At 36.4% G+C, this 26,702-nt stretch overlaps 1 protein-coding gene across 3 annotated transcripts in view; it reads right to left on the reverse strand.

Annotated features, from left to right (window-relative positions):
* The window catches only part of shop (sulfite oxidase), an 88,105-nt gene that overhangs the window by 19,884 nt on the left and 41,519 nt on the right, over positions 1-26,702 (reverse strand). For all 3 annotated transcript variants that reach the window (XM_090385443.1, XM_090385444.1, XM_090385442.1), the window contains exons 5-6: positions 19,884-20,074; positions 11,546-11,735 (exon numbers count right to left, since the gene is read on the reverse strand). In XM_090385443.1, the coding sequence (XP_090241569.1) occupies positions 11,546-11,735; positions 19,884-20,074 (381 nt within the window). The remainder of the gene's footprint in view (positions 1-11,545; positions 11,736-19,883; positions 20,075-26,702) is intronic.

The raw sequence follows: 26,702 nt of genomic DNA on the forward strand, positions 1-26,702 counted from the left end.
CTGATGATGTTACCAACAGCAAATTCAAAATGGGAAGCATTCAAAGAACCTATCTTGGAAGCTACAAGGCTTTACATACCAACTAAGAAATATTGTTCACAGTTTAAACCTAAATGGATGTCAGATGAACTAATGAGGCATATGGCAGAGAAGAAAAATGCATGGGATACATACAAATTAACACATGACACAGAAGCCTATGATAGATATAAGTTGATCTGTAACCAAGTTACAAAGGAGGTTAGGCAGGCGAAGGCAGATTACGAGAAACCTTTGGCAAGGGATGCAAAGAAAAACAGCAAAGAGTTCTTTACTTATGTAAACTCTAGAAGGAAGGGGATGAATTAGATTGGTCCACTTGATATCGATGGGTCAACTGTTGATGATCCTGCTCAGGTAGCTAACAAACTAAATGAATATTTTGCATCGACATTCACACATGAGGAGTTATTCAGCGAGGGGAATGCCAGAGGTGTATTCAACTCTGGCAGTAAGCTAGAAAATCTTGTAATAACTGAGAGTAAAGTGGAGGAGAAATTGTTGAAGATAAACACAAGAAAGGCACCTGGGGTGGATGGGATCTATCCAGTTATATTAAAGGAGGCAGCAAAGGAAATAAGCAAACCCTTAGCCATAATTATGAGAGCTTCCTTGGACTCAGGGGAGGTACCCATGGACTGGAGATGTGAAAATCTGATCCCAATTCACAAAGGAGGATCAAAGGCTGACACAAGTAATTATAGACCTGTGAGTTGAACTTCTGTTCCAGGAAAATTAATGGAGGCACTGGTTAAAGAAGCACTGCAGGATCATCTAGACAAGACTTCAGTTATAGCTCGGACACAGCATGGTTTTGTTAAGGGGAAGTCTTGCCTGACCAATCTGATTGGATACTATGATGCAGTCACAAAAGAACTGGATGCAGGGAATAACTTTGATATTATATACTTGGATCTTAGAAAGGCTTTTGATACTGTTGCACATAGAAGACTGCTGCATAAATTGGAGCAGTGTGGCATTGGAGGCAAATTGCTGCTATGGATAAAGGGGTGATTGAGGGAGAGAAGAGAGAATGGTAATCAATGGACACTGCTCATCGTGGACTAATGTTATTAGTGGAGTCCCTCAGGGTTCAGTATTGGGTCCATTATTGTTTTCTGTATTTATAAATGATATTCATGATGGTATATCAAGCTTAATGTCCAAGTTTGCAGACGATACGAAGGTTGGCAGGGTGGTCAAGGACACTACTGACACTATGCTGCTGCAACAGGATCTGGAAAGGTTGAGCAGATGGGCTGAGAGGTGGCAAATGAAGTTTAACATTGACAAATGTAAAGTACTACATATGGGAAACAGCAACCCCAGAGCAACGTATCATCTCTGTGGTACTACACTGACAGTGGTAGAGAATGAAAGAGACCTGGGGGTGGTTGTGCAGGCAGATATGAAGTTCTCTGAGCAGTGCAGACGGGCTGCAAGAGTAGCTCATGGTGTATTGTCAATGATATATAGGAATTTTTCTAGCAGGGATAAGGAGCTGATTATTCCCTTGTATAAGGCAATGGTCAGGCCACACCTAGAGTACTGTATACAGGCCTGGAGGCCTCATTTCAAGAAGGATGTAGAGCTGCTGGAACGAGTACAGAGAAGGGCAACAAGATTAGTGAATGGAACAAAGGGGTGCTCTTACGAAGAAAGGCTTAAGTTTTGCAAATTACAGTGTCTGGAGACTAGGCACCAGCGAGGTGATCTGATGGTGTATAAAGCTTTGAATGGATTGAGCATGCTCAATGCTGATGGGATTCTTCATCTTGCTCAGAATAATCACCTGAGAGGGCATAAATTGAAATTGAGGAAAGACAGATGTAGGATAGACGTGCGGAAATTTGCCTTTAGCCAGCGGGTAGTTGGTTGGTGGAACAGACTTTCATCCCTTGTCGTGGAAGTTGATAGCCTAAATAAGTTTAAGGCTCAGCTGGACAGGTATTTCGAACGAACAGAGGGGTGAAGTGGAAGTGGTTATTTTTTATTTATTTTTATTTATTTATTTTTTTTTTTGGCTGATGCTGCATAAGCTTGCTTTCTTGCATCAAATGCCTCTACTAATGCTTGCTTTCCATACCGACACTCTTTACCAAAATGCACCAAGTGTCGCATCCTCAAGTAGCAGTGTAATAGAGGGATTAAACTATTGTTCAGAAGCTTTTAATTTTAACCCTTCTGCACCTGCCATATCATCGTTCAGCATATTCCTTAATTGCACTACCAGGCCTACTGCCACTAATGGAAATATTTCCGTAATGATGTTTTTCGTTATTCCTTAAGTGCTTTACTTCCACACACACTATACTTACTAAGAGAAATATATTTGTAAGATTTCGTCTTACAGTTTCATGATGTTTTCAGGTTTTCGTTGCATTTGTACTGTGTATAACAATCCCTCATTTGCAAATTAAGCAGTATTAATGATTTATTGTTGTTGATTCTATAACCTTTATGTGAATAAATCATGATAATTATTTTTTTAAATTAGTACCAAAAAATCGGTATTTTTGTATCAATACTGGGATTTGAATACCAGAAAAAAATGACCCGGATCCCAGTATTTGGGAATCTTGGTATTGTAAGCCCTACTCCAGACCTGGAGTAGGGCTTACAATACCAATACAACATGCAATACTCAAGGTGTAACCTGACCATTGCCTTATACAAAGAGATAATCACCTCCTTATCCCTGCTAGCAAAATTCCTGTATATAAATGACAAGACCTCATGAGCTTATCTGGCAGCCTGTCTGTACAGCACAGAAAACTTCATATCTGACTGCACAATTACTCCCAGCTCTTTTTCATTCTCCACTACCAGAGTGTAGTACCACACAGTTGGTACGTTACTTTGGAGTTACTGCTACCTACCCATATGCAGAACTTTGTATTTGTCAATGCTAAACTTCAGTTACCACCTCTCAGCCCATCTGCTCAACTTTTCTAGATCCTGTTGGGGTGGTGTATTGTCATTACAGTCATTAACAACCCTGCCAACCTTTGTATCATCTGCAAACTTGGACATTAAGCCTGTTATACCCTCATCAATATCACTGATAAATATACAAAAACAGTGGGCCCAACACTGAACACTCAACCATCACTTTATCCATAGCAGCAATGTGCCCTTAATGCCATACTATTCAAATATGTCTTTTATGTGCAACAGTATCAAAAGCTTACCTGAAATCCAAGCATATGATATCAGAATTATTTTTTGCATCCCGTTCCTTTGTGACCACGTCATAGTATCACATCAAATTGGTCAGGAAAGACTTCCCCTTAAAAAACACATGCTGTGTGTGAACTATAACTGCTATCTTGTCTAGATGTTCCTGCATTTTTCTTTAATCAGTGATTCCATTATTTTCCCCATAACAGAAGTTACACTAACAGGTCTGTAATTACTTGTGTCACCCCCTTGATCTTCCTTTGTGAATTGGGTATAGATTTGCACATCTCTCCATGGGGGCCTCCCCTGTATCCAAGGATGCTCTCATAATCTTGGCCAAGAGACTGCCCACTTCATTTGCTGCCTCCTTTAATATAACTAGGTAGATTCCATCCAGAACAGAAAAGAGTTCTTTACCTATTTAAACTCAAGAAGGAAAGGGATGAATCAGATTGGTCCACTGGATGTTGATGGTTCAACAGTTGAGGATCCAGCTCAGGTGGCTAACAATCTAAACGAGTATTTTGCATCTACATTCACACATGAGGAGTTATTCAGGAAGGGGAATGTCGTAGGTGAAGTAAACATTGGCAGTGAGCTAGATGATTTTCTAATAACTGAGAGGAAAGTGGAGGAGAAATTGTTGAGGATAAACATAAAAAAGGCACCCGGGGTGGATGGGATCTATCCAGTTATATTAAAGGAGGCAGCAAAGGAAGTAAGCAAACCCCTAGCCATAATTATGAGAGCTTCTTTGGACTCAGGGGAGGTACCCATGGACTGGAGATGTGCAAATGTAACCCCAATTCACAAAGGAGGATCAAAGGCTGACACAAGTAATTATAGACCTGTTAGTTTAACTTCGGTTCCAGGAAAATTAATGGAGGCACTGGTTAAAGAAGCACTGCAGGATCATCTGGACAAGAATTCAGTTATAGCTCAGACACAGCATGGGTTTGTTAAGGGCAGGTCTTGTCTGACCAATTTGATTGGATACTATGATGTAGTCACAAAAGAACTGGATGCAGGGAATAACTTTGATATTATATATTTGGATCTTAGAAAGGCTTTTGATACTGTTGCGCATGGAAGACTGCTGCACAAATTGGAGAAGTGTGGCATTCGAGGCAAATTGCTGCTATGGATAAAGGGATGGTTGAGTGGCAGAAGACAGAGAGTGGTAATCAATGGACACTGCTCAACGTGGACTAATGTTATTAGTGGAGTTCCTCAGGGTTCAGTGTTGGGTCCATTGTTGTTTTCTGTATTTATAAATGATATTGATGATGGTGTATCAGGCTTAATGTCCAAGTTTGCAGACGATACAAAGGTTGGCAGGGTTGTTAAGGACACTACTGATACTATGCTGCTGCAACAGGATCTGGAAAGGTTGAGCAAATGGGCTGAGAGGTGGCAAATGAAGTTTAACATTGACAAATGTAAAGTACTACATATGGGAAACAGTAACCCCAGATCAACGTATCAACTCTGTGGTACTACGCTGACAGTGGTAGAGAATGAAAAGGACCTGGGGGTAATTGTGCAGGCAGATATGAAGTTCTCTGAGCAGTGCAGACGAGCTGCAAGAGTAGCTCATGGTGTCTTGTCAATGATATACAGGAATTTTTCTAGCAGGGACAGGGATGTGATTATTCCCTTGTATAAGGCATTGGTCAGGCCACACCTTGAGTACTGTATACAGGTCTGGAGGCCTCATTTCAAGAAGGATGTAGAGCTGCTGGAACGAGTACAGAGAAGGGCAACAAGATTAGTGAATGGAACAAAGGGTTGCTCTTACGAAGAAAGGCTTAAGTTTTGCAAATTACAGAGCCTGGAGACTAGGCATCGCCGAGGTGATCTGATAGAGGTGTACAAGGCTTTGAATGGCTTGAGCATGCTCAATGCCGATGGAATTCTTCCTCTTGCTCAGAATAATCACCTGAGAGGGCATAAATTCAAATTGAGGAAGGACGGATGTCGGATAGATGTGCGGAAATTCGCCTTTAGCCAGCGGGCAGTTGGTTTGTGGAATAGACTTCCATCGCTTGTTGTTGAAGTTGATAGCCTAAACAAATTTAAGGCTCAGCTGGACAGGTATTTCGAACGAATTGAGGGGTGAAATGGGAGTAGTGGTTGTTTTTTTTTTTTTTTTTCTTTTTTTTTCTTTTTTTTTTGGCTGATGCTGAATAAGCTTGCTTTCTTGCATCATATGCCTCTACTAATGCTAATATGAGGTGACTTATGTTCAACTTAAACATTTCCCTTCCATTTGCTCTCAGTTATTACAAAATCATTTAGCACCGAGTTAGAGTTATTATTATTATTAGCCATATGGTGCAAGGAAGCCTGAGGCTTATGCTGCACCAGCCAAAAAAAAAAAAAAAAAAAAATTCTCGAGTTACCCTGAGAGAGAAGTAGAAAGGAATCACCAAGAAAGAGAAGAATGATGATATCCAGCTGAGGACCCTAGGTTTGCCAAGCCCATACTCACCAGATGCGAGCCCTTGGGGTCAACAACTAAGCCACCAGTGAGATTGATAAGCTTTTGGCCTCCACTTCCCTACAGAATTCCTCATGTGTGAATGTAGATGCAAAATGCTCATTCAGTTCGCCAGCTACCTGAGCAGAATCACTGACAGTCAAACCATTGATTTCAAGTGGACCAATCTGATACGTCCCTTTACTTCTATAGTTTACATAACTAAAGAAGTCTTTGCTGTTTTTCTCTGCATCCTTTGCCAAAGATTAGTCGTAATCGGCCTTCCCTTGCCTAACTTCCTTTGTGACTTAATTACAGACTAGCTTATACACTGGTGTGCAAAATTTAAGGACCAGTCAGGTTTTCACCTGTAGCTTCTCATAGGAGTGGCCTGGATATGGGAAAAGCATACCAAAAGAACCTTGTGAGGTACAGAAATGATGAATGAAACAACACCGACACAACGGAAACAAAATGGTACAGAGGGACTTTATTCAAAAATGGCAACATAGCACTGGCTGCCATGATACAGATGCATCACAGCCAAAGATAGAACAAAGGGAAGAGGTGGTCCTCGGTAGGAGATATGGCCACCCCTAATGTCTATGCAGGCTTTGCACCACCTGTACATACTTAGAACAATGTTGTTGATAAGTTCTTGCGGTAACATTGTCCATTTTTCTGTCAGTGCCATCTTCAGCTGGTGAACATTTTCTGGTGGGTGTGGACGTGCCACTAGGCTTCTCTCCCCAGAGCATCCCACATATGTGTTCGATGGGATTGAGATCGGTAGAATAGGCAGGCCAATCCATACAAACAATGTCCTCACTTTCCAAAAGCATATAAACAGCTGCAGTGTGATGGGGGTGTGGCATTATCATCCATAAACATGAACTCGCAGCCAATAGCACCTTGGAACAGACGCACATGGGGAAGGATTACCTCAGTACAGTAGCGTGCAACGGTTACGGTACTGCCTTGCCAGACGAGAACACTTCGACCGCCATATCGATCTCTTTCAGTGATGTTTGTGGGGTGATACTGTATGCCAACCCCTCGCTAGATTAGCTGACGTCCAGAATCGCTGCCAAGACTGAATCTACTCTCATCAGTAAAGAGTATCTTAAGTAAAGATTCTGTGGTTGTAACCTTTAGAAATAGTGGTAATCCTTAAGTTTTGCACACCAGTGTATCTCTCATAGGCTTCTGTGTTCTGATAATTTATATACATCCCATGCATTTTTCTTCTCTGTCACGAGTCTCATTAGTTCATCTGACATCCATTTAGGCCTAATCTTGAACAGTGTTTCTTAGTTGGTGAAAAGCCTAGTAGCTTCCAAGATTAATTCTGTGATTGCTTCCAATTTATAAATTGCTGTTGGTAAAACACCAGTTGGTGCCACTATACAGAATTCATTGTATTCACCTTTAAGAAAGCAAAAACTCTTCCCCTTACCTATGATGGTAGTTACATTTTTTTTTTTTTTTTGTAAATCCCACATCAGTACACTATGATCACTGCCACCTAATGGTCTTAATGCATGAATAATCACTGCTGTTAATAAGATCAAGAGTATTACTCCCTCTGGTTGCCTCTTGAACAGGCTGTTGTAGAAAACAATCATCCCGTAAATCCACAAATGTCTTGCTAGTGTGTGAGTGACTAACCCACAAGTTCCAGTCAACATCTGGAAAGTTAAAATCATCTGCTATTATAAGACAATATAATTTACTGCCCACTCTATTTCTCTGTACAGCTGTTCATTGTACTTATCAGAGTCATTAGGCCTATAACACACTCCTACTCTCAATTTTGCTTTCCAGGTGCTTATGTCACTCCAAACTGGCTCAATATTGCACTGTCCATCCATGTCAATTGGATGCACTTCCTTAGATTTTGTGTTTCTTAACTAATAGCATAACCCTTCTCCTTCTATTCTGTCTCTCCTTTTGTACACATTTACTCCCCAAATTCCAATTCTGGATTCCTTACATCTGTGTGACACCAAGTATCTGAAAACCAAACAATATCTGCCTTCAATGTCTTGACCAGCACCTGAAATTCATCAAATTTATTTACTATACTCTTACATTGGTGTACATTCAAGTATACAGTCGGATCTCTCTTTAACGAACTTCCATACAGCGAAATTTTCTATGTAGCAAAATTTTTTGATTTCCCCTTGGTCATTACATTGAAAGTAGTTTCTGTATAATGAAGAAAATTTCCGTATAATGATCTGATTTCAAGAGACTTGGGTATGCATTGTTTGCACCTCTGGCCTTTAGGCAATAGAGCTGATGCTGCAGAAAGCACAAATTAAGAGCTAAAAGGATTAAGAATTAATCCCTTTAGCTTTAATATATATTTTTTTATATTTTTGTATGAGCGGCTCCTAGAACAGAAGTTCATCTCCACCTCATTGCTCTGTTCAGTTTTTATAGACTGTCAAGGTAAGGCCAGTGTGTATTGTGTAAAAAAAACCAAACAAAAAAAAAAAAAAAAAAAATCTCCCCCCCCCCACAGGAATATCCCATGTTGGATGAAGATAAATGAAAAGGAAGGCAAGAAAGAGAGAGAGAGAGAGAAAAAAAAAAGTTTTTCATCCTGCACAGAAGAAAGTGATAGGAAAGAAAAACTGTTTGTGAGCTTATGTGCGTGTTCTGTAGCATGATGCCTGGAAGCAGTGATCACCTGGACGACTTCCTCCAGGTACTCGTCCCTAGCAGAAGGAGGACAAGGCCTCCCCTACTATCAGCATACCCTCCTCCTCCCTGGGGAAAGAGTTCCCAGGGAGGAAAGAAAAACTTGTATAAGATGAAGAGAGGGAAGGAGTAAAGGGGAGAAGAATTATCCCGGCCCAGGGAAGTCCCAATCCAGGATGGATTGCTAGAACAACAATGCAAACAAAAAAAAAAAATAAATAAATAAAAAATAATAATAATAAAAAAAATAATAAATAAAAATAATAATAAATAAAATAAAAAAAATAATAAATAAAAATAATAATAAATAAAATAAAAAAATAAAATAAACATATAGGGTGAGAGAGGAGCTTTCCTGGTCTGGGGAGCCCCAAGCCAAGGTCAGAACACAAAAAAAAAAAAAAAAAAAAAAAGTTTAAATCCCACAACCTGGTGAAGGAAAGGAATAGAACGTTGGCCAGGATGTCAGCAAGCAGAATGATGGGAAGAGAGAAGAAAAAAAAAAAACCTTTTGTTTAATAGCTAAAGGCATTAATTCCATGAATTAAGAGGTAAAACATTTTACAATTTAATGGTGCCTGTAAAACCCTGCAGGAGGAAACTGGCCAACTATGGCGAGGGACAGAAAAAGATGGAAGGTTCTGGGAAAGGCCTTTGCCCAGCAGAGGGTCAAAAATGGCCAAAAAGAAGTAAAACCTATACAACTTATACACTACTATACCGAGAAGTCCTGCTGGTCAGCTGTCAACGGCCATTTGCGAAGATTAAGGCTCTGGTCAACCTATTTTCTGCCATAAGAATCCTATTGGAGAATTAGGAGAGAGAGTGATTTTCCTTTATCTCTGAAATCCATATGTTGTTTTGAAGAAATGAGTCATTCACACTTTCACTAAATTTCGCCTGTCTCTGTTTACATGGTAGCTACAAGTGGTCCCTAATTTTAGCTTTGTTTTAACTGCTGTGCAAGTAACCTTATAATGTCTAAGAGGAAATCCTTGAGTGTAGTGTGAAAAAGTGGAAGTGCTTATTAGTGTAGATTGGAGCGTTAAAAAAACAAAAAAGAAATCACTTTAAAATTTGGTATCCTTTGCTAGTAGTGTGTCAACCATTCTGAAAAACCGTGTTTTGATTTTCAAACTGTTTGAGGAAACAGGACCCAGTCAGAACCGTGCAAAATTGGGAAGATGTAGATGAAGCAGTTTTTAAGTGAAGTTGATTTGAGACCAAAACATGCCAATATAAGGCCTATTAATAAAAGAAAACGCTACGGAGTATGCATCTTTTCTGGGGCACAAAACATTTCAAGACAGTTCTGGCTGGCTGGACAAATTTAAAGAGCGTCATGGCTTACTCGAAAAAGTTATTTCTGGTGAAAGTGGAGTTGCATTGGAAGACTGTACCCATTGGAAAGAAACAGTTTTAAAAAAAAAATTACAATTACAGAGGATTACGAGTCCAAAGACACATTCAACATTGATGAAACAGGTCTATTTTTTAAATGTTTTCCAAACAAGACACTGACTTTTAAAGGTGATAAATGTTTAGGAGGTAAAAATAGTAAGGAGAGAATTACGCTCTTGGTTGCAAATATGACTGGTAATGAAAAACTGAAACTTTTGGTAATAGGCAAAAGTAAACAACTGCTATGTTTCAAAGGAGTAAAGCCGTTAGAGTTGGACTGCAACTACAACAAAAAACCTTGAATGACAAGCGAAATTTTTGAGCAGTGGATTTAAAATTTGATAGAAAGATGACAAAAGAAAACAGAAAAATTGTGTTGATTGTCAACAACTGCCCTGCCACCTTCACTCGGTAATTTCGAAACTTACAAGTGTGAAGCTTGTTTTCTTTCTTCTGAATAATTCATCTTAATTGGAGCCAGTGCCGGATTTACATATAAGCTACAGCTTAGGGCCTCTTTGAGCCCCAAGCTACAGCTTAGGGCCTCACATTCCAAGGGGCCTCGCTCCATCTTAGAAAACCCTTTTTTAATATTGTCACAGGTGAACAGTAAGGGAGAAGGGCCACAACAAGTTTAATCCGGCCACGAATGCAGCCAATGGACCACGGCATTATCAAGAATTTGAAAATGCACTACTGAAGGCTCATACTGAAAAAAATTATAGTGAGAATAGAAACCAACCAACATATAATATAGATTCTGTTATAGATTTGTGGATGTGCATATCAGTATTGGCGAAAGTGAGGAGTCAAGATGTCATGGAAACAACGATTAAGAATTGTTTGGCAAAAGCAGGTTTTGCTATAATGCTAATTAACAGAGATGAGTGGGATGCACTACTAGAGGACATTGAGCAATCTTGGGAAGAGTTCCATGCAAGGTTTGATCAGTGGTGAAATTATTCTTGAGGAATTTTTAGGAGTTGATAATGTCATAGTAGCTGAATATCCAAGTGACTCCAACATTTTGGAGCGTATTTAAAGAGCTAGTGATAATACTGACAATGAGAGTAATATTCAACATTACAAACAAGAAATATTGGCAGCATTTGCATCAAGGCCTTCAGTGGGAAGAAAATGTAACAGAAAATACAGGATGATTCTAAATTATTGTCAGGGTTTCCGTGGCCTATAATTTTCAAACTGGAAACAACAAAATAAAACTGGTTATGCAGTTTTATTTTGTTGTTTTTGACAACAATCAAAAATGAGACAACTGGAAGACAACAATTTTCCAGTTCTCTCTCCTCTGGCAATGCTATACTTGCTGCATTGTCTGGAAGATATTGACGGCATTACTTCAAAATGGCGACTGTTCAAGAGGCAATAGTTTTTCGAAACAAAGTCCATTATCACAATGCAACGTTGTTACAGAACTCAGTATGGAAAAGATCCACCTTCGGATAATGCTATCCGACATTGGTTAAAGCAATTTCAAGAGACTGGTAGTGTTCTGCACCGAAAAGGAGCGGAAAGACCGAGCACTTCGCAGGAAGATGTTGATCAAATCAGGTGAATAGTAGGTGTCTTCAAAATGTCTGCAATATTTTGATAAGCAGCAAACAACAAAGAAATGAAATTAAACCTTCCAAAGTTATTGAAATTAGAAGTTCTATTAAAAAATTCATACAAAATAATGTTAAAGCAAGTCTGATAATTATAACTCCAAACAAAACAAACCTTGTTTAACTCTGATCTCCTATTTCCAGCACACTGTATAGTAGATGTTATTGTCACCTTTGGGAACAGAGTTTTCAGTTCCTCCAGTGTAAGGGTAACTGAATTAATTCCAATTCCATCTACTTCTAGTTCATATTCTTTTGGTTTGACTTCTGGAACAGGTAAGTGATTGCGTACAAAGAAGATTTCACTAGAAAAGAATTATTTCTAAAATTATCATAATAAATTTTACCACAATTATACTAATACTTCAAACTGTCCCATTTTATTTTCTCTTTGAAAGGTAATGAAAATCAATGAGAAAAAAAAATTTCAATTCCTGTATATTCCACCAATCTTTCAAACACTTTTCTTTTTCTTGTGCAAACTTCTGTTAGTGGTAAAGAAGCAGGTCATAAAGGAATAATAATATTAATAAAAGCAACTACACAAGCTTCATGCCCATACGCTTTTTAAGAGAATCAGGTTTAGAATTTATAACAACAACAACAAAAAAAAAAAAAAAATTTTTTTTAAGTTTAAAAGAAATTTCTGAATGGGGAGCAATCAGTCTTTATTTTGCCTTAAATATGAGTTATGAATCAGGATATTAAAAATGCAAGTTGTTTCATAATGATGTGAAAGCAGCTTAACCACAAAGCATCACAGTCATGTCTAAACTGCATGAATTCCAAGGCTTATTTGTAGGCAAAGAGAGCACACAGATTTTCCCCTCCCCAAATTCTTGGGGGGAATCTGTACATCTATCTGTCTTAAAACAGCTAACTCAGTTTCTATTTGAAAAGGCCTCAGTGAGTACACAAATCCACTCAACCACTGAAGTCCATAATTAAAAATACATTTTAAAAATTTATCTGAAAAGAACAAGGGAAAAAAATTTCATTTTTATCAGCAAAACTTAAAATGTTTTTTCTCTTTTGCTTTCATACTGAGTAAACATGTATGAAACTGTTTCCTCTGCATTTATATACAGAGTGAATTAGCAAAAACACAAATGGTAAAAACAAAAGATCAGCTATGACATAATTAAGAAACAAAAAAAATTCTAAAATAAAAAAAAATAAGGAAGTTAACAGAAGTAGCAAACATTGGAAAATTCTCTGCTATAAGAATTAGCAAGCTGAAAATTTTAAATTCTAAAAATATATGAACAAAAATGAATATTCAAGTATAAATATAAAAACAAATGTACACGTAATTCTAGAGTTATGCACAGCTGAATGCATAGTAACATCAATTCAGACTAATTTGGGGAAGGGGTAGTCTGACTTGGTGAACAGTCTGAATTATATAGAATGTGGAAAAGTTGGGCAGATGGGCTGAGAAGTAGCAACTGAAGTTTAAAATTGACAAATGCAAAGTTTGGGTTTTAATGGCAAATCAGCAACTAGGACTATAATGCCACAAATGCAAAGTACTGTATATGGGTAGCAATAACCCCAGAGTAACATACCAACTGGGTGGTATTACACTCAGGGTAATGGAGAATGAAAGAGACCTGGGGGTAATTGTGCAGTCAGATATGAAGTTTTCTGAGCAGTGCAGACAGGTTGCCAGAGTAAGTCATGGGTTTTTGTCAATGATATACAGGAATTTTGCAAGCAGGGATAAGGAGGTGATTATTCCCTTGTATAAGGCAATGGTCAGGCCACACCTTGAGTACTGCTTACAGGTTTGGAAGCCTCATTTTAGGAAGGATGTAGAGTTGCTAGAATGAGTACAGAGAAGGGCAACAAGACTGGTGAGGGGAACAAAGGGGTGCTCTTATGAAGAAAGGCTTAAGTTCTGCAAATTGCAGCATCTGGAGACTAGACACCTGCGAGGTGATTTGATTGAGGTGTATAAGGCCTTGAATGGATTGAGCAGACTCAATGCTGATAGGATTCTTCCTCTTGCTCAGATTACAAACCTGAGGGGGCATAAACTGAAATTGAGGAAAGACAGTTGTTGAATAGATGTTGTGCGGAGATTTTTCTTTAGCCAGCGCGTAGTTGATTGCTGGAACAAACTTCCATCTCTGTCATTGAGGACTTTGATAGCTTAAATAAATTCAAGGCAGAACTAGACAAACATTTGGAATGAATGGATGGCTGAAATGGGAAGGGTGTTTTTTTTTTTTTTTTTTGGCTGATGCTGTATAAGCTTGCTTTCTTGCATTGTATGCCTCTACTAATGCTAATGTAAATATATATAAATATTTTAAAGTCGTAGTTCATAAAAAACAAGAAAATTTATTCATTGTGGAGCAAAATTTGTTTACTTAGATGGTATTAGGACCCAATTACAACAAAAAGAAAATTTTATGAGAATCACAGGACTCTCAGAAACCTCATTACCTTGCATTAGCCCTTACATAAGGATGGATATTGATACCTCCAGCACTAACCAGCAGTCCTATTCTCAATTGAGGTGTTTATGTCATGCATATGTTGCTACCCATGGAAATCACATGCAATAAATTTGGATATATTATCATGGATTAACAACTGTTGTTTCTTTATGGTTCATGAACTCATTTACATAACTTTGTAATTTAAAATTGAAATCTGTTAGTCTTTGTGTATTATTAAGACATTAAAATATATAACAAAGAGCTACAAGGCTCAATCGATCCTATGTTTTATCAATATTTAAAATATATAATAGGTTACCTCATATATATTTTATAGCTTCATTGGATGTCTTCTACACCATACTCTCCAAATAATATTGATTAAAAATAAACAGTTTAAAATTAAATGTCTTCCTCACTCTTCGCTCATGGATGGACTGCCACCCATGGGATCAAAACCAAAGGCCCCAACCTAACCCCAGACATATCAAACCCCCCCCCCACGAAACTCAGAGTGACTGAAGACATTATTTTATTTTATTTTTTTTTCTGTTTATACTCCGGCATGACAACCAAGTCAGTAGAGTTTACAATAAATCGTCAATACAAATATTTATCATATTTAGTAGTCACGGGCTTGAACCCCGGTCCACTCAAGGAACGCGTGCTATGCACTCTCGCTCCTGACCACTGGGCTACGTCAGGCCTAATTATGTCAGATATGCTGACATAAAACAAATGTTTCACTAATATTTGTAATATTCTAATGCCAAGTTTGTGATTTATTTATATAAATCAAATTTCTAAGCTTGAGCATAAGTGTGTGTGAAATATTTTATATTTCAGTGCTTATAGTATGTATTACTAATCATTGAAAAAAAAAAAATAATAAATAAATACATTGTTGCATTATAAGGTTTCATATGTTTCATACCATCAGCGCTGCAACCAATTGTCTTACAAAAACTGTTTATTTTAAAGTTAATAACATTACTTAAGTAACAAAGGACTGTAACAGGAAACTGTACTACTGTTATCATTTAATAACTTTCATTTAGCAGTAACCAGAGTGTGTCATAAAATATTAGCAGTTTCTTAAAAACTAGTAGAGCTGGATTTCTGTTGCCTTTTGGAGGTTCTTAGGCATAAAGTGAACCATACCAGAGGAATCATCAAGCTCTTTCAGATAACAAATTAAAGGTAAAAATATAAACTGACACAAGAGTTAAATGATTACATACTTTAAAAGCTCTAACTGAAATGAGTAATTTTTATTCCAGTAATTTTTCATATCTTGTAATGTTGATGAGCTTTAGAGCTTTTTATATTAATAATGAGAGCTGACATCTGGCTCGGAAAGCAAAATAGGTGATTCCACTATCAATTATTATTTAAGGCTATATACAAGTTAGTGCAAGAGCATCATGTTAGTATTTAAGGCTACTTATTTGTATATGTGGTGCTTTAAAGCAAAAATGCCACCAATTGTTATGTTGCTGCGAAGGAACTTTTTTTTTTTTTTTTACAGAACGATCCTTCCACGTGCAATTCAAATGAACTTCTATTTAAATTCAGTATTACCACCATAGACAGCAAAGTTTTAGCTTCACTGAAACTGATTTATTGTACCTGATAAACCAGTGTGACAGCAGACCATGCATTTTTTGACAATATATAGGCTTTGTTTTGCAATATGCATACTCAATACCCACATGTGTTATGCCAGGACCACAGCAAACACAAATATATCCCCTCCCATAATCCCCTAAAATGCAAGCCTAGCTCTATTTTTTTTTTCTTCAAAAAAATTGCTTGTAACTCAATGTGATTCATTCTATAAGAAAGCTTAATAACCACAGAAGTGTTTGGTATGTGCTTAATTGTGTTTTGAGTAAAAAAAAAAAAAGTTGAATTTATGAGTTTCAGAAGTATGGGTCTCATTCTTCACATGGGCAAAAGGCAACTTCACACTATATGCCGACAAAAACTCAAATTAACATACCATGATCACAAAGCACAAATAAAATATACTTTCTTCACTCGTCTGGAATGATGGTGACATATACAGGGGGGGGGGGGTTCAAAAAGAGATTTGTATTCACCCTGAAGTAGTTATGACAGAAAGATGAATTTTTTTTTTTGTTTGATACCTTGAATATATCTCTATAATAACCACACAAATTTTGGTTTTGATCTGACAATTTTTTTTTTCTGCAGGGCTGAATGAAGTGAAGTGTCACAATGGATAAAGTGGAATACAGATCAGTGATTCAGTTCCTCTTTCTGCAAGGAAAAACACCCAAAACAGTCCACAAAAAAATGGTTACTGTTTATGGGTTACAGTGTTATTGCATATTGGTGTAAACAATTCAAATGTGAAAGAACCACAGTGCATGATGAAAAAAATTCCAGGATGCCCAGCAACTTCTGCAACAGAAGAGAGTGTTGAAAAATTGAGACATTAATCACGGAACAGTGCCATATCAGCATCAAAGAACTAGCTGCAGAGCTCCAAATTCATGTAGGGCCTGTGAACATCATCCATCAACAGTTTCATATGAGTAAAGTGCCTGCTGGATGGGTTTGCAGACTTCTGACCTCTTTAACCAGAAGAAAAGAAGGAGCACAATGTGTACATGAAATGTCAACATGCCAGGAAAAGCAAGAGGAGTTTTTTTTCGTGGCTAATCACCATGGATGAAACTTGGATTCATCACTATGGTCCTGAAACTAAACAACTGTCAAAACAATGGAAGCATGCAGAATTGCCACTCCCCAAAAAAGGCAAAGGTGCAATCAAGTGGTGATGGCTAGTTGATGTCAGTTTTTTTTGGGATCAGCATGGTGTAATCATCTTCAAACAAGAGATCATCTTCAAAAGGGTTGTACTATGACAGAAAAGTATTATTTCAACCCCCTCATAAAGCTACATACTGCTATAAAGACAAAAGATAGGGAAAACTGTCAAAAGGTGTGCATCTACTCCACAATAATGCCTTGCGTATTCCTTGCATGCTGCAGTGAGGTGTGTCCACAAATGTGTGTTTGAAATATTGCTGCATCCTGCTTACTCCCCCGACCCTGTACCCTTGGATTTCTTTCTCTTTCCTACCCTGAAGTTCTTTCCTTTGTGGAAAACACTTTGCTGATGATGAGGTGATTTCTGCTGCTGCGTCATGGTTTGAAGGACAGTCACAGAACTTCTACAAAACTGGCCTGCAGAAGTGTATTGAGAGGTGGCAAAAATGTGTAATTCTGTCTGGTGACTATATTGGAGAAGTGTAATACATGGTGTTTGTTTCAAACTTCTATCACAACTACTTTTGGGTGAATACAAATCTTTTTTGAATCTCTCCTGAGCCTGTGATTTGCTAACCTGTCTCTCAAATTTGAAAAGTTGTTAAAAAACTTCTGGCCAAAATAAATGCAATTCCAATTATCACCTAACTACATCATTAGTACTGCATGTTTTACTATCCTTTCATTTATAGCTTAATGACTATAACTAAGTCTATGACAATGACAGCCTAACAAACAGCAGCAGCATAGAATGGTAGAGCAAAGCTTTATGCAATGGACTTAGAAGAGAAATTTAGAATGCAGATGTAATCCTAAAAATTTAATCTGGTTACATGGGGAAATTACTTTAGATTGCATCCTAACTTGTAGGAAAGAGGAAATTGCAGAAGGGGCAAACAGTAGATACTTGGTTTTCACAGAGTTGATGTGCAAACCAAAAAGTTTTTATTATAATCCAGAAAATCATCAAAAAGTTGTTGAGCCACACACAATAAATTGAGAAGGCTAACCTTACTGGAAGAAGCTGGTAAAGAGAGGAAAATGTCATCAGCATAAGAGCTGGTTGAAATACTTGAAAGAAAAGGGAAGTGTATGGCCAGGAAAAACAAGGCTGAGAGGACTCCTCTTTGGGAGAGGCCTAAGCTAATGTTCCAAATACAGGCTGTTAATTTGTTAAAGATAATGATGCAATCATAAAGTAACTGTTCAATCATTTTCAGAAGGGATCCTAAGATGCAATAGTTCTAGAAAAGAAATATCAGAGGACCAACAGCAAATGAATCAAAGTAGTGGGAATATTAAAGAAGAAGCAGTAAAGATTCTCCTTTTCTGTCATGTTGCCTAAATTGTGAAAATGAGCTGAATACACATTTCAGTTGAATGTACTGAAATGCTATAGTGAACTAATGTTGGCCTGGATGCAAAAAGTTGCCTATAAAGTGGTTCCAAGAGAATTTTTGTCTAAAAGTAAGGGTTAGTAAGGGGAAGCAAATGTCTGAAATCATTTTGCTATTGTAGATTTGCATGCTTAGGGACAGGAATAATCCTATAGCATTTCCAGTGCAGAGGTACACAAGCTTGATTGAGAGTAATTGTAAAGATTTACCAAGATATCTAGGCAGAAAATGCTACTGATATTGAAGCAGCAGTTGGGGGTACCATCTGATCCTATTGCAGATAAATTTGGGAGGTGATTAGCTACTAAGAAAGAAACAGATTTTAGACAACATGTCACAATATGGAGAATTGTTGAACATGGACAGTGCATCAATGGATGCAATAAGATCAAATCTGGTAATGTTATCTGCCTAGACCTCCAGCCAAAGGTCTTGAGGCACGGATGTGGATTTTCGCAAAAAGATCCTCTTTCCTTTTTGAGATCAAGCATTGATAAATTCAGTTAGGACTGTGTTCTTAGAAGAATTAAACATGATGAGTGTTAAGCTGAGAAATCAGCATATGTTTTGTGAGAAGGCTGCCTACAAAACTCTTGAAATGCCTATTGTTTATTCTGAACAAGGATCGGTAAGCTGGATGTCCGCATGGTTTTTTTGTTTTTTTTTTCCAAGTTAAACTGGCACCACCTAAACATTGTCACATGTGAAATAAAAGTAGGCCAGATACCAGGATGAAGGATCTGAAGACAGGCTGACCAGGGAATAAAGGTGAACAGGAACATGGTAAGATCTTGGTTCAGGAAAAGTGTGAAAAACTGTCTTGCCCACAAATCTAGGAGAAGGTCTGTGGTTGTAAGATGGCAAGATACTATGAATGTAACTTTTGGTAGAAGGCAGGCTGAGTCAAAGAAAATTGGTAGAATTTTGATGAAAACAGTAAACTGAGTGTTAGTAAAGATTCTGTCAAGTTTGGCAGTATTTCTAGTAGGTAGAGAAGTGGCTTTCATACAGCTAAGAATTAGAAGCTGGCAAGCAAGCAAGTGGCACTGTTGATGGAAGTGAATTACTAAGCTTAAACTCACTGTTGCAAATTAGGATGTCAGATGGTTTTGCAAAGGAAATTATCCAAGTTTTTTTTTTTAGGATTTTATGAATCTAACTGTCTGAAAATTTTGTTATTCTATTTTGTAACTCTGAAATGAAAGAAATATTAAATGAATATCTAATGTGATTGTGTCTATATAACTTATCTACATGCAAATTTCATCTGAAATAATCAGGGAGTTTAGTCTATTTTAGTATCTAAGGTTTTATGTTTTCAAAGTTTGACTGATGGTTTCTTTTTTTTTGCTGTACTGAAAGTTCTTTTTGGTTAGTTTTACTTATTAGCTATGGAGGCCAGGCTAGGCAGGATTTTGTTTTCAACTTAACTTACGGACTGCAGTCTTTCTACCCATTACAGTTTTACAGTTAGGTACTTCTTTCCATCTCTGCTTTCAGAGTTATAACGAAATATATAATTATTTCCTAAATGCAATCTTTAAATGAGTTAAATTATTTAAATAAATAAGTTTCCTAAATGCAATCAAGCATTTAGAAAATTTCTCCATGTAGCAGATTACAATAATTTGCTTCCAATTAAACAGGCGAGTGGAATTTTTGTATTTTTATATGTAAAGCAGATAATTTAACTTATTAACCTAACATTTTTAAAAAATACATCTTAAAAATCATAATAAAAAAAAATACAAAAAAGCATTTGCCAGTAAGAATTTTTTTTCTGTTTAACTATATTTTGTTTATACTATACTTTGGTGTGATGAAACTCTCTGTAAGAAGACTTGGAGGTGGTTCAGAATTGAAAGGCTTAAGTGATCGTGGCTGAAGTATGGGGTGTCGCTTTGGATCTTTTGAAAATGGATCATTAGTATTATCTGGAATTTCAGTTCTGTCTTGAGCACGGAGATTACCTATTCTGTACATTTCTAATATATCTAAAACCTGCAAAAACAAAGAAATTCTTAAACGGTTTGTTTATTTCACTCATGAATTTAGCTTTACATTAACAAATTAACTCATAAAAATACAATTAAGAAAAAAAAATACAGTGAATCAAAATTCATCAGATCAAGTTCACTGTTACACACTAATTTAAAAATTAGTACAAAATGTGATAATTTTTAAATTAGTACAAAATGTACTAATTTAAGTTGATACATATCAATCTCAAAATTAAATACATACTAGCTGTACCCGTTGCAAAAATTTTGCAATTGGTAGCAGAGTTTTTCTCCAGCTTTCCTAAAGAAATGTGGTCCATGTTTTGTTGTGAGCAGGTAAGTCAGTACGCGTTGAATCCTTTCTCATTTCTGTCTGTGCGTGTTTCTTCTTTGCTGCAAGGTACGTTCAACACGACCAGTCAGAGTAGCACGCTGGTGGACACATCTGCGTTATAACTGTGGCATACTTCTAAATCCTTAAATTACTTACCTTAAATAACCTCAAAACAAAAAATAAATAAACTCAAAGTTGATAACAATAAATGAGTGTATGTGCTGATGTGCGGACATATAGTGAGCGATGCAAGCAGTGCAGTAAAGAAAGAACCAATGATTAGTTCTTTCTTTTAAGGTAGGCAAGTGCTAGTAGAGAAAATTGGCCTGTTCTGTAAAATAAACCTATTTGGAATTTTTATATTTTCCCATGTTTCTGCACACCTAGGAAGAAATATCTTCAATTTGAGACCAGATCGGTTAGGCCTATCATATGCAATGGCTACAGCTAGCTGTGCCCGTTGTGAAAATTTCGCAATTGTTAGCAGAGTTTTTATCTAGCTGTTCTATTATTATTTTTTTGGAACAAAAGACATGTTGTGCGAATGAGCAAATTGTTAATCAGTTAAATAGTTAAAGTGCAAATTGTTAATGAGAAAAAAATGCCTTAACTTAGACAACTGTTTGTTTAACAGTTAACATCTTCCTGTGGCTCCATCTATGAAGTGAATGTTGAACTATTCTCATTTGTAGAACAAAACTGGCCCGTTCCGTAAAATAAAACTATTTGAAAATTTTAAATTTTACCATCTTTCTGCATACCTAGGAAGATATATCTTCAATTTGAGACCACTTTCAGCCAGATCAGTTAAGCCTATCATTCACAGTGACCATCTCAAGAAAATGGCTTCCGTATTGATATATAGATTTTAATAAGTAATTTAAAAATATAATTCTAATATAATTTTTAAAAATTTTTAATTCATTCTAACTTCACAAATTCTAACAAGTTTAATAGCAAAACCAATTTCAACTCAAAGGTTATAAAAAGAGCAAAGTAAAATTCTCACCAAATTTATCACACATTGCAACTAGCATATAACTTTTATAAACTTTCAAAGTTAATTTTTATTTGTATACAATAATGGAAAATTTAGCTGTAGCTTCCTGATCTCAATCAAATCCATGATACAATATATGACTGAACGGTCTATTGGTAATCAAACTATGTCATATGAACTTTTGCCTGTAAGTGCTTCAGAAATATGTTTTTGTGTGTGTTTATTTTATTGAGAATTATCCTGTAACCCCAGTTATACTAATACTAAATCCTTGAACATTATGTATCAAAACAGTATAATAGACTATAAACTAACTGAATAATTTACAAACCATATTAATGTTTGCATTATTGTTAGCAGTAATAACTGAATGTCATATTTAAATATGAATTGATCTGATGAAATCCTGTTTAAATCTCATTTTGAATAAGCAAGTTTATAATAATAATTAAGCATCTAACTACAACCCAAGATCAATACATGTGCTTATGGTATAGCATGTTAACTACAACATGCCTTCAGGTACTTATCAATCAATGCATACATAACAGGAGCTTCTACTCTGGTCTAGAGTAATGTCAGCTATTTTGTAGCTGGTAATGTAACTATTCTACAATATAATCTAAATCTACTTACATATGCTGTAATCTAAATAACTTGTGATTCTATGTACCCATTTTTTTTTTTTTTTTTGGGTAGTTGTTGGCCCATTGGCTGTGGCCATAATGCACCTCCCAAGGTTTTTGCAGTACTTTGATCCAAGCCCGAGGCGGGATTCGAACCCACAACCTCTGGGTTGCCAGGCAGGCACTTTACCCACCCGGTATTAAATATATATTTATACTGTATGTTAGTTTCTATTCTACTGTATGTATTTCTAGATCTGTGATTAACTCAAACAATAGTTGCTACATCACATAAGCCTAGGCAAGAAATATGCACTTAGTCAAAGCTTAATAAAGAGAAGGCACTCACCTCAATAATCCGTTGTGGTTATATGAATCATGAAACAGTAGTGTGAGAAATCATTGGTTAAACTAAAAATGGAGTTTAAAGATTGTGATAAGGAAAGCATAATTTAAAAAGAGTAATTGAAAACAGCCTAGAGGAAGAGGGGTGCACCATATTGTCCTCTAGCTGTCGAATTACAAAGCTGTATAAATAAAATAAATTATCTGAAATTAAAATTAAAAATTAAAAAAAAAGAAGGAATAAGGCCAACAGTTGAGAATGACGGACTTTTGATAGATTCATCTTCAGTTGGTGATAAAAAGAAAAGTGAAAGGGTTACTGTAGATCTTAAGTACCTGAAATGTTTTGCTGAACACGTGGTAACTTAATTCACGTGAGATTCCAAATGGTAGACAAGGTAACCGGAAGTTTTGTGTTTAAGACGTCAAGATCAGTGTTGAGACAATACCATTCTATTACGAGGGTTTCGCATAGGAGAAGTTTATAATTTGAATTTAATTTGATGATGGTTGTTGCGGTATCAACTGAGGGGTTGTGGTTATGAGTTTGTAAATGTTGAGACAGTTCAGTATTTCCCTGCTGTGTCCGAAAGCTATGGATGTGGTAGAAGGCGCGTGTGTTTGCGATGGTCTGTCCATAGTTTTCAGACACAGCAGGGAAATACTGAACTGTCTCAAGATGTACACAGTAAGATCATTGCATTGTCTATGCAGTTTAAACTGTTTTTATGGCCAGAAAAATTTAAAGGCCAAAATAATATAGCAGCATTTTATAAAAAGAGAAATGTCACCTTTTTTTTTGCATGGATTCAGCATGATCTGTAGATCAGACAAACAGACAAATGCAATAAGAGTGCTGTATTAGTTTCTTAATATTTCTGGATTTTAGAATTTTTAGAATATTTGCTGATTTTAAAGAATTCTGAATTGTAAAGTGATATATTTCACAGGATTTATTGTAATACTAATTCTAAATTCAGAAGAATCTGGAAAACCTTTTACACTAATTCATTTTTTGACTGGAACACAGACCAGAAATGTATTCTGGAATATTTCTTCCAAATTAACAATAATAATAATAAATTAATTAATTCATGTCATATGATGCAACAGAAAAATTGTGCATGTCAACATGAACTGCAATAAGCCACGTTTTAAAATTATTTGTTTTGTTTTAAAAGTACTTTTTTTTAGAACATATGTTTTAGGTCTTTGTTTTCATTGGTGTTGGAAGAGCCCCACAAATATATGTAACACATAAAAGGCCAAAATGATTAACTGATGTGACTTACAAAAACAAACAGTAAAATTAGACAGTATTAAAATATAAATCTTTAGTAAAATACATCTAACATAAACATGCAAAATACAACCACAAGTCAAAGCATAGTTTTGATTTGAAATGGAAGAATATTTTATTCTGAAGTAGTGTCTAACATCTGATATATTCTGATCTTTTTCGAGAGCAAATAATTAGAATTAATTTAAAACATTTTATATAAACCAGACAAACATAATTTATGAGAACACATATCATAGAAGATAGGGATGTCACTGGTGTCTGATACATGAAAACAAAACTATGTAGTAGACCATATGTTTGGCATATGCTCAGTTAAAGATAAGTAAAGCTACTTAACAGTAGATTTAAAGACTTTATCAATAAATTTTGTATTCCACCTTTGAAAAAAAGATCCCAAACTTGACTGAAATCCAAAAGGAAAGAAAACTTCTGGAAAACTACAATGGACAAATTTTCTGAAAATCTTTCAAGAAAACTAGAAATGTTGTTGTTATTTGGTTTTTAGGAGCATTAGCAACTAAGGCCATATTGCTCCGGGATATGCGGTGGTCATTCCCTGACCTCTCCGCATCTTCCGTATTTGGTGGTGTTGGGCTCGAACCCCAGTTTAATCAAGAAGCGTGTGCTGCGCACTGCTGCTCCTTCCCACCTGGCTACGGAGGCGCCTAAAACTAGAAATGCTGGCAATCAATCTCAGACATTTTTATGTATATTACTAGTTGTATCCAGCATAACATAAGCCATCGTTCTGATTATGGTGTAAATAGTTTAATCTAGATCCTGTTGTTGTTGTTGTTGTTTTTTGGTTTTTAGGAGCATTAGCAACTAAGGCCATATTGCTCCAGGATATGCGGTGGTCATACCCTGACCTTTCCGCATCTGGTGGTGACGGGCTCGAACCCCGGTCTAATCAAGAAGCATGTGATACGCACTACTGCTCCTTCCCACCTGGCTACGGAGGCGCCCAATCTAGATCCTTCAGTCATCACCATTCTTGTTTAGTGGTGATATAATTCTACAGCAGTCACCTGCGGGATATATGTGTACTTCTCTATTTTGCATGATCTCTTATTTAAGTCCAGGTCTTCTATAAATGCCATGTGCACATTCATTGTTGGATTGGCCTGGGTTATTTAATGCATTTGTTTATATGACTCAGCAAATGGGTTAACTTGTCGCAGCATCTTGTCCAATTGTTACATTACTTCGGCCATACATCCTTGGTTTGACTGTTTTTCAAGCCATTTTGTTGTTGCTTCAGCAGAATCGAAAATATAAAGTTGTCCATATCCTGGCTTATTTGCCTTGTTTGGATATAGTATTGAGACCAAATGGTGAATCTGGTCGTATATTCTAAAACAGTATAGACCATTTCCATGCAGTGATTTAATCTCTGCATCCATTGAAGTAAAAGCTATTGCGAGTTGTACTCTCGTATATGTTCTCGGTAGTTATTTGCTTCACATGTATCCCCTGTAAGCAGCTCTCGTAATAGAGTAGGTATTGCAGACAGTGAGTCAAGTTAAATCTTTCCATCATGACAGCATTTAGTGTATTTATTTGATGTGTTTAACTTATGTCCCTAATATCTTGCATTGCAATACTCATAGTTGTAACACATGTTTCCTATGCATGTTCTTCCACATTAATTACAGCTTGTTGATTATTCGCATCTGGTACTTCTATTTGATTAGTCCTATGGCGTTTTGCCTGTGTTCTCATTTCGAATCTTGCTTCTCTTTCTTCAATGTTTTCTGTCCATCTTCATAGTCATAGAGTCTCGTTTCAGTCTCTTAGATCTTTCCTCTAATGTTTCATTAGCATTTCTTCTACATTTTCTTAAAAGTTCTTACACACTGTTCAGCCATTTTTACACATCTTAAAACCTAGAACGGTTTATTAAAATTGAAAACAGATAAAATAAACATACATCAAAAGCTTTCAAGCATCGGTTGCCTTTCTTCAGTCAAAAAACGTTAGTACAAAAATTAATAAAGAATGCCTGGTATGGTGGTCATGCAAGATGAACCATGTGAACAGGTGTTGGCAACAATTAGCAGTTGGAAAATTTGGGCAGCATACTTTAAGAATTATATATATATATATAGATGAGTAAACAAAGTAAGACAATTTATTCACTTATTCTTCTTTGCATACACTGCACTGTGTATTCAGTACACTGTGTGTTCAGTTTAATAAGTAATTCAACAAATTTTAATACCAAAATTATAATATTAATTATAATTAATCCATAAATTATAATTTTTATAATATTTTATAATTACAAACTATATATTTCATAATTGTAATAATTAAAATTTGACTGTTTTTGGTATATATTTTGGTATTCAGTTGCCCAAATTATTCGCTGTATGATTCCTTTCACCTCAAAGGTGGTACTTGTGTGTATGTCTGTCTGATATTCCCTGTCAGAGATTTGGTAATATAGAATTTCTTCTTTTTGATCTTCTCTGGGTAAAAATATCTCTTCCTTATTCTGTCAAATTCATCTGTTGTCTCTACCATTCTCCCAACTCCACTAATTACTTGGAACTCTTTGACTTCCTCTCTATGTAACTTGACTTTCTCCAGTCCAACTTTCCTAACAGTGGGGTGATTTTAATGTTCACAACTCCAGCTGGCTTCTGTTTTCTAGTCACACAGACCCAGCTGGTCGAGATGCTAAGGCTTTTGCAATTACTAATGACCTTACACAGATTGTTCATTTACTTACCAGAATATCGGACAATCCTAACCATAGATCCAACACACGTTTGATCTTTTTCTCACAAACAACCCTTCTAAGTAAACGTCGAAGTGAGTGGACCTTTAGCCACATCAGATCACAACTTGGTGATTGTCTCTTCTCCAATGGAGCCTTTATCTCATGGCTATTCCCAACCTTGTGTTGTTTGGCATTACAAGAATGCAAAATGGGATGACCTGCAAGATTTATTTTCTTCATTTCCTTGGCCGGATTACTGTTTCAAAACTTCTGATGTCAACATTTGCTCATATCGT

This window comes from Mastigoproctus giganteus, chromosome 11 (genome assembly GCF_048544385.1).
Source record: "Mastigoproctus giganteus isolate SK-2022 chromosome 11, ASM4854438v1, whole genome shotgun sequence".
NCBI lineage: Eukaryota > Metazoa > Arthropoda > Arachnida > Uropygi > Thelyphonidae > Mastigoproctus > Mastigoproctus giganteus.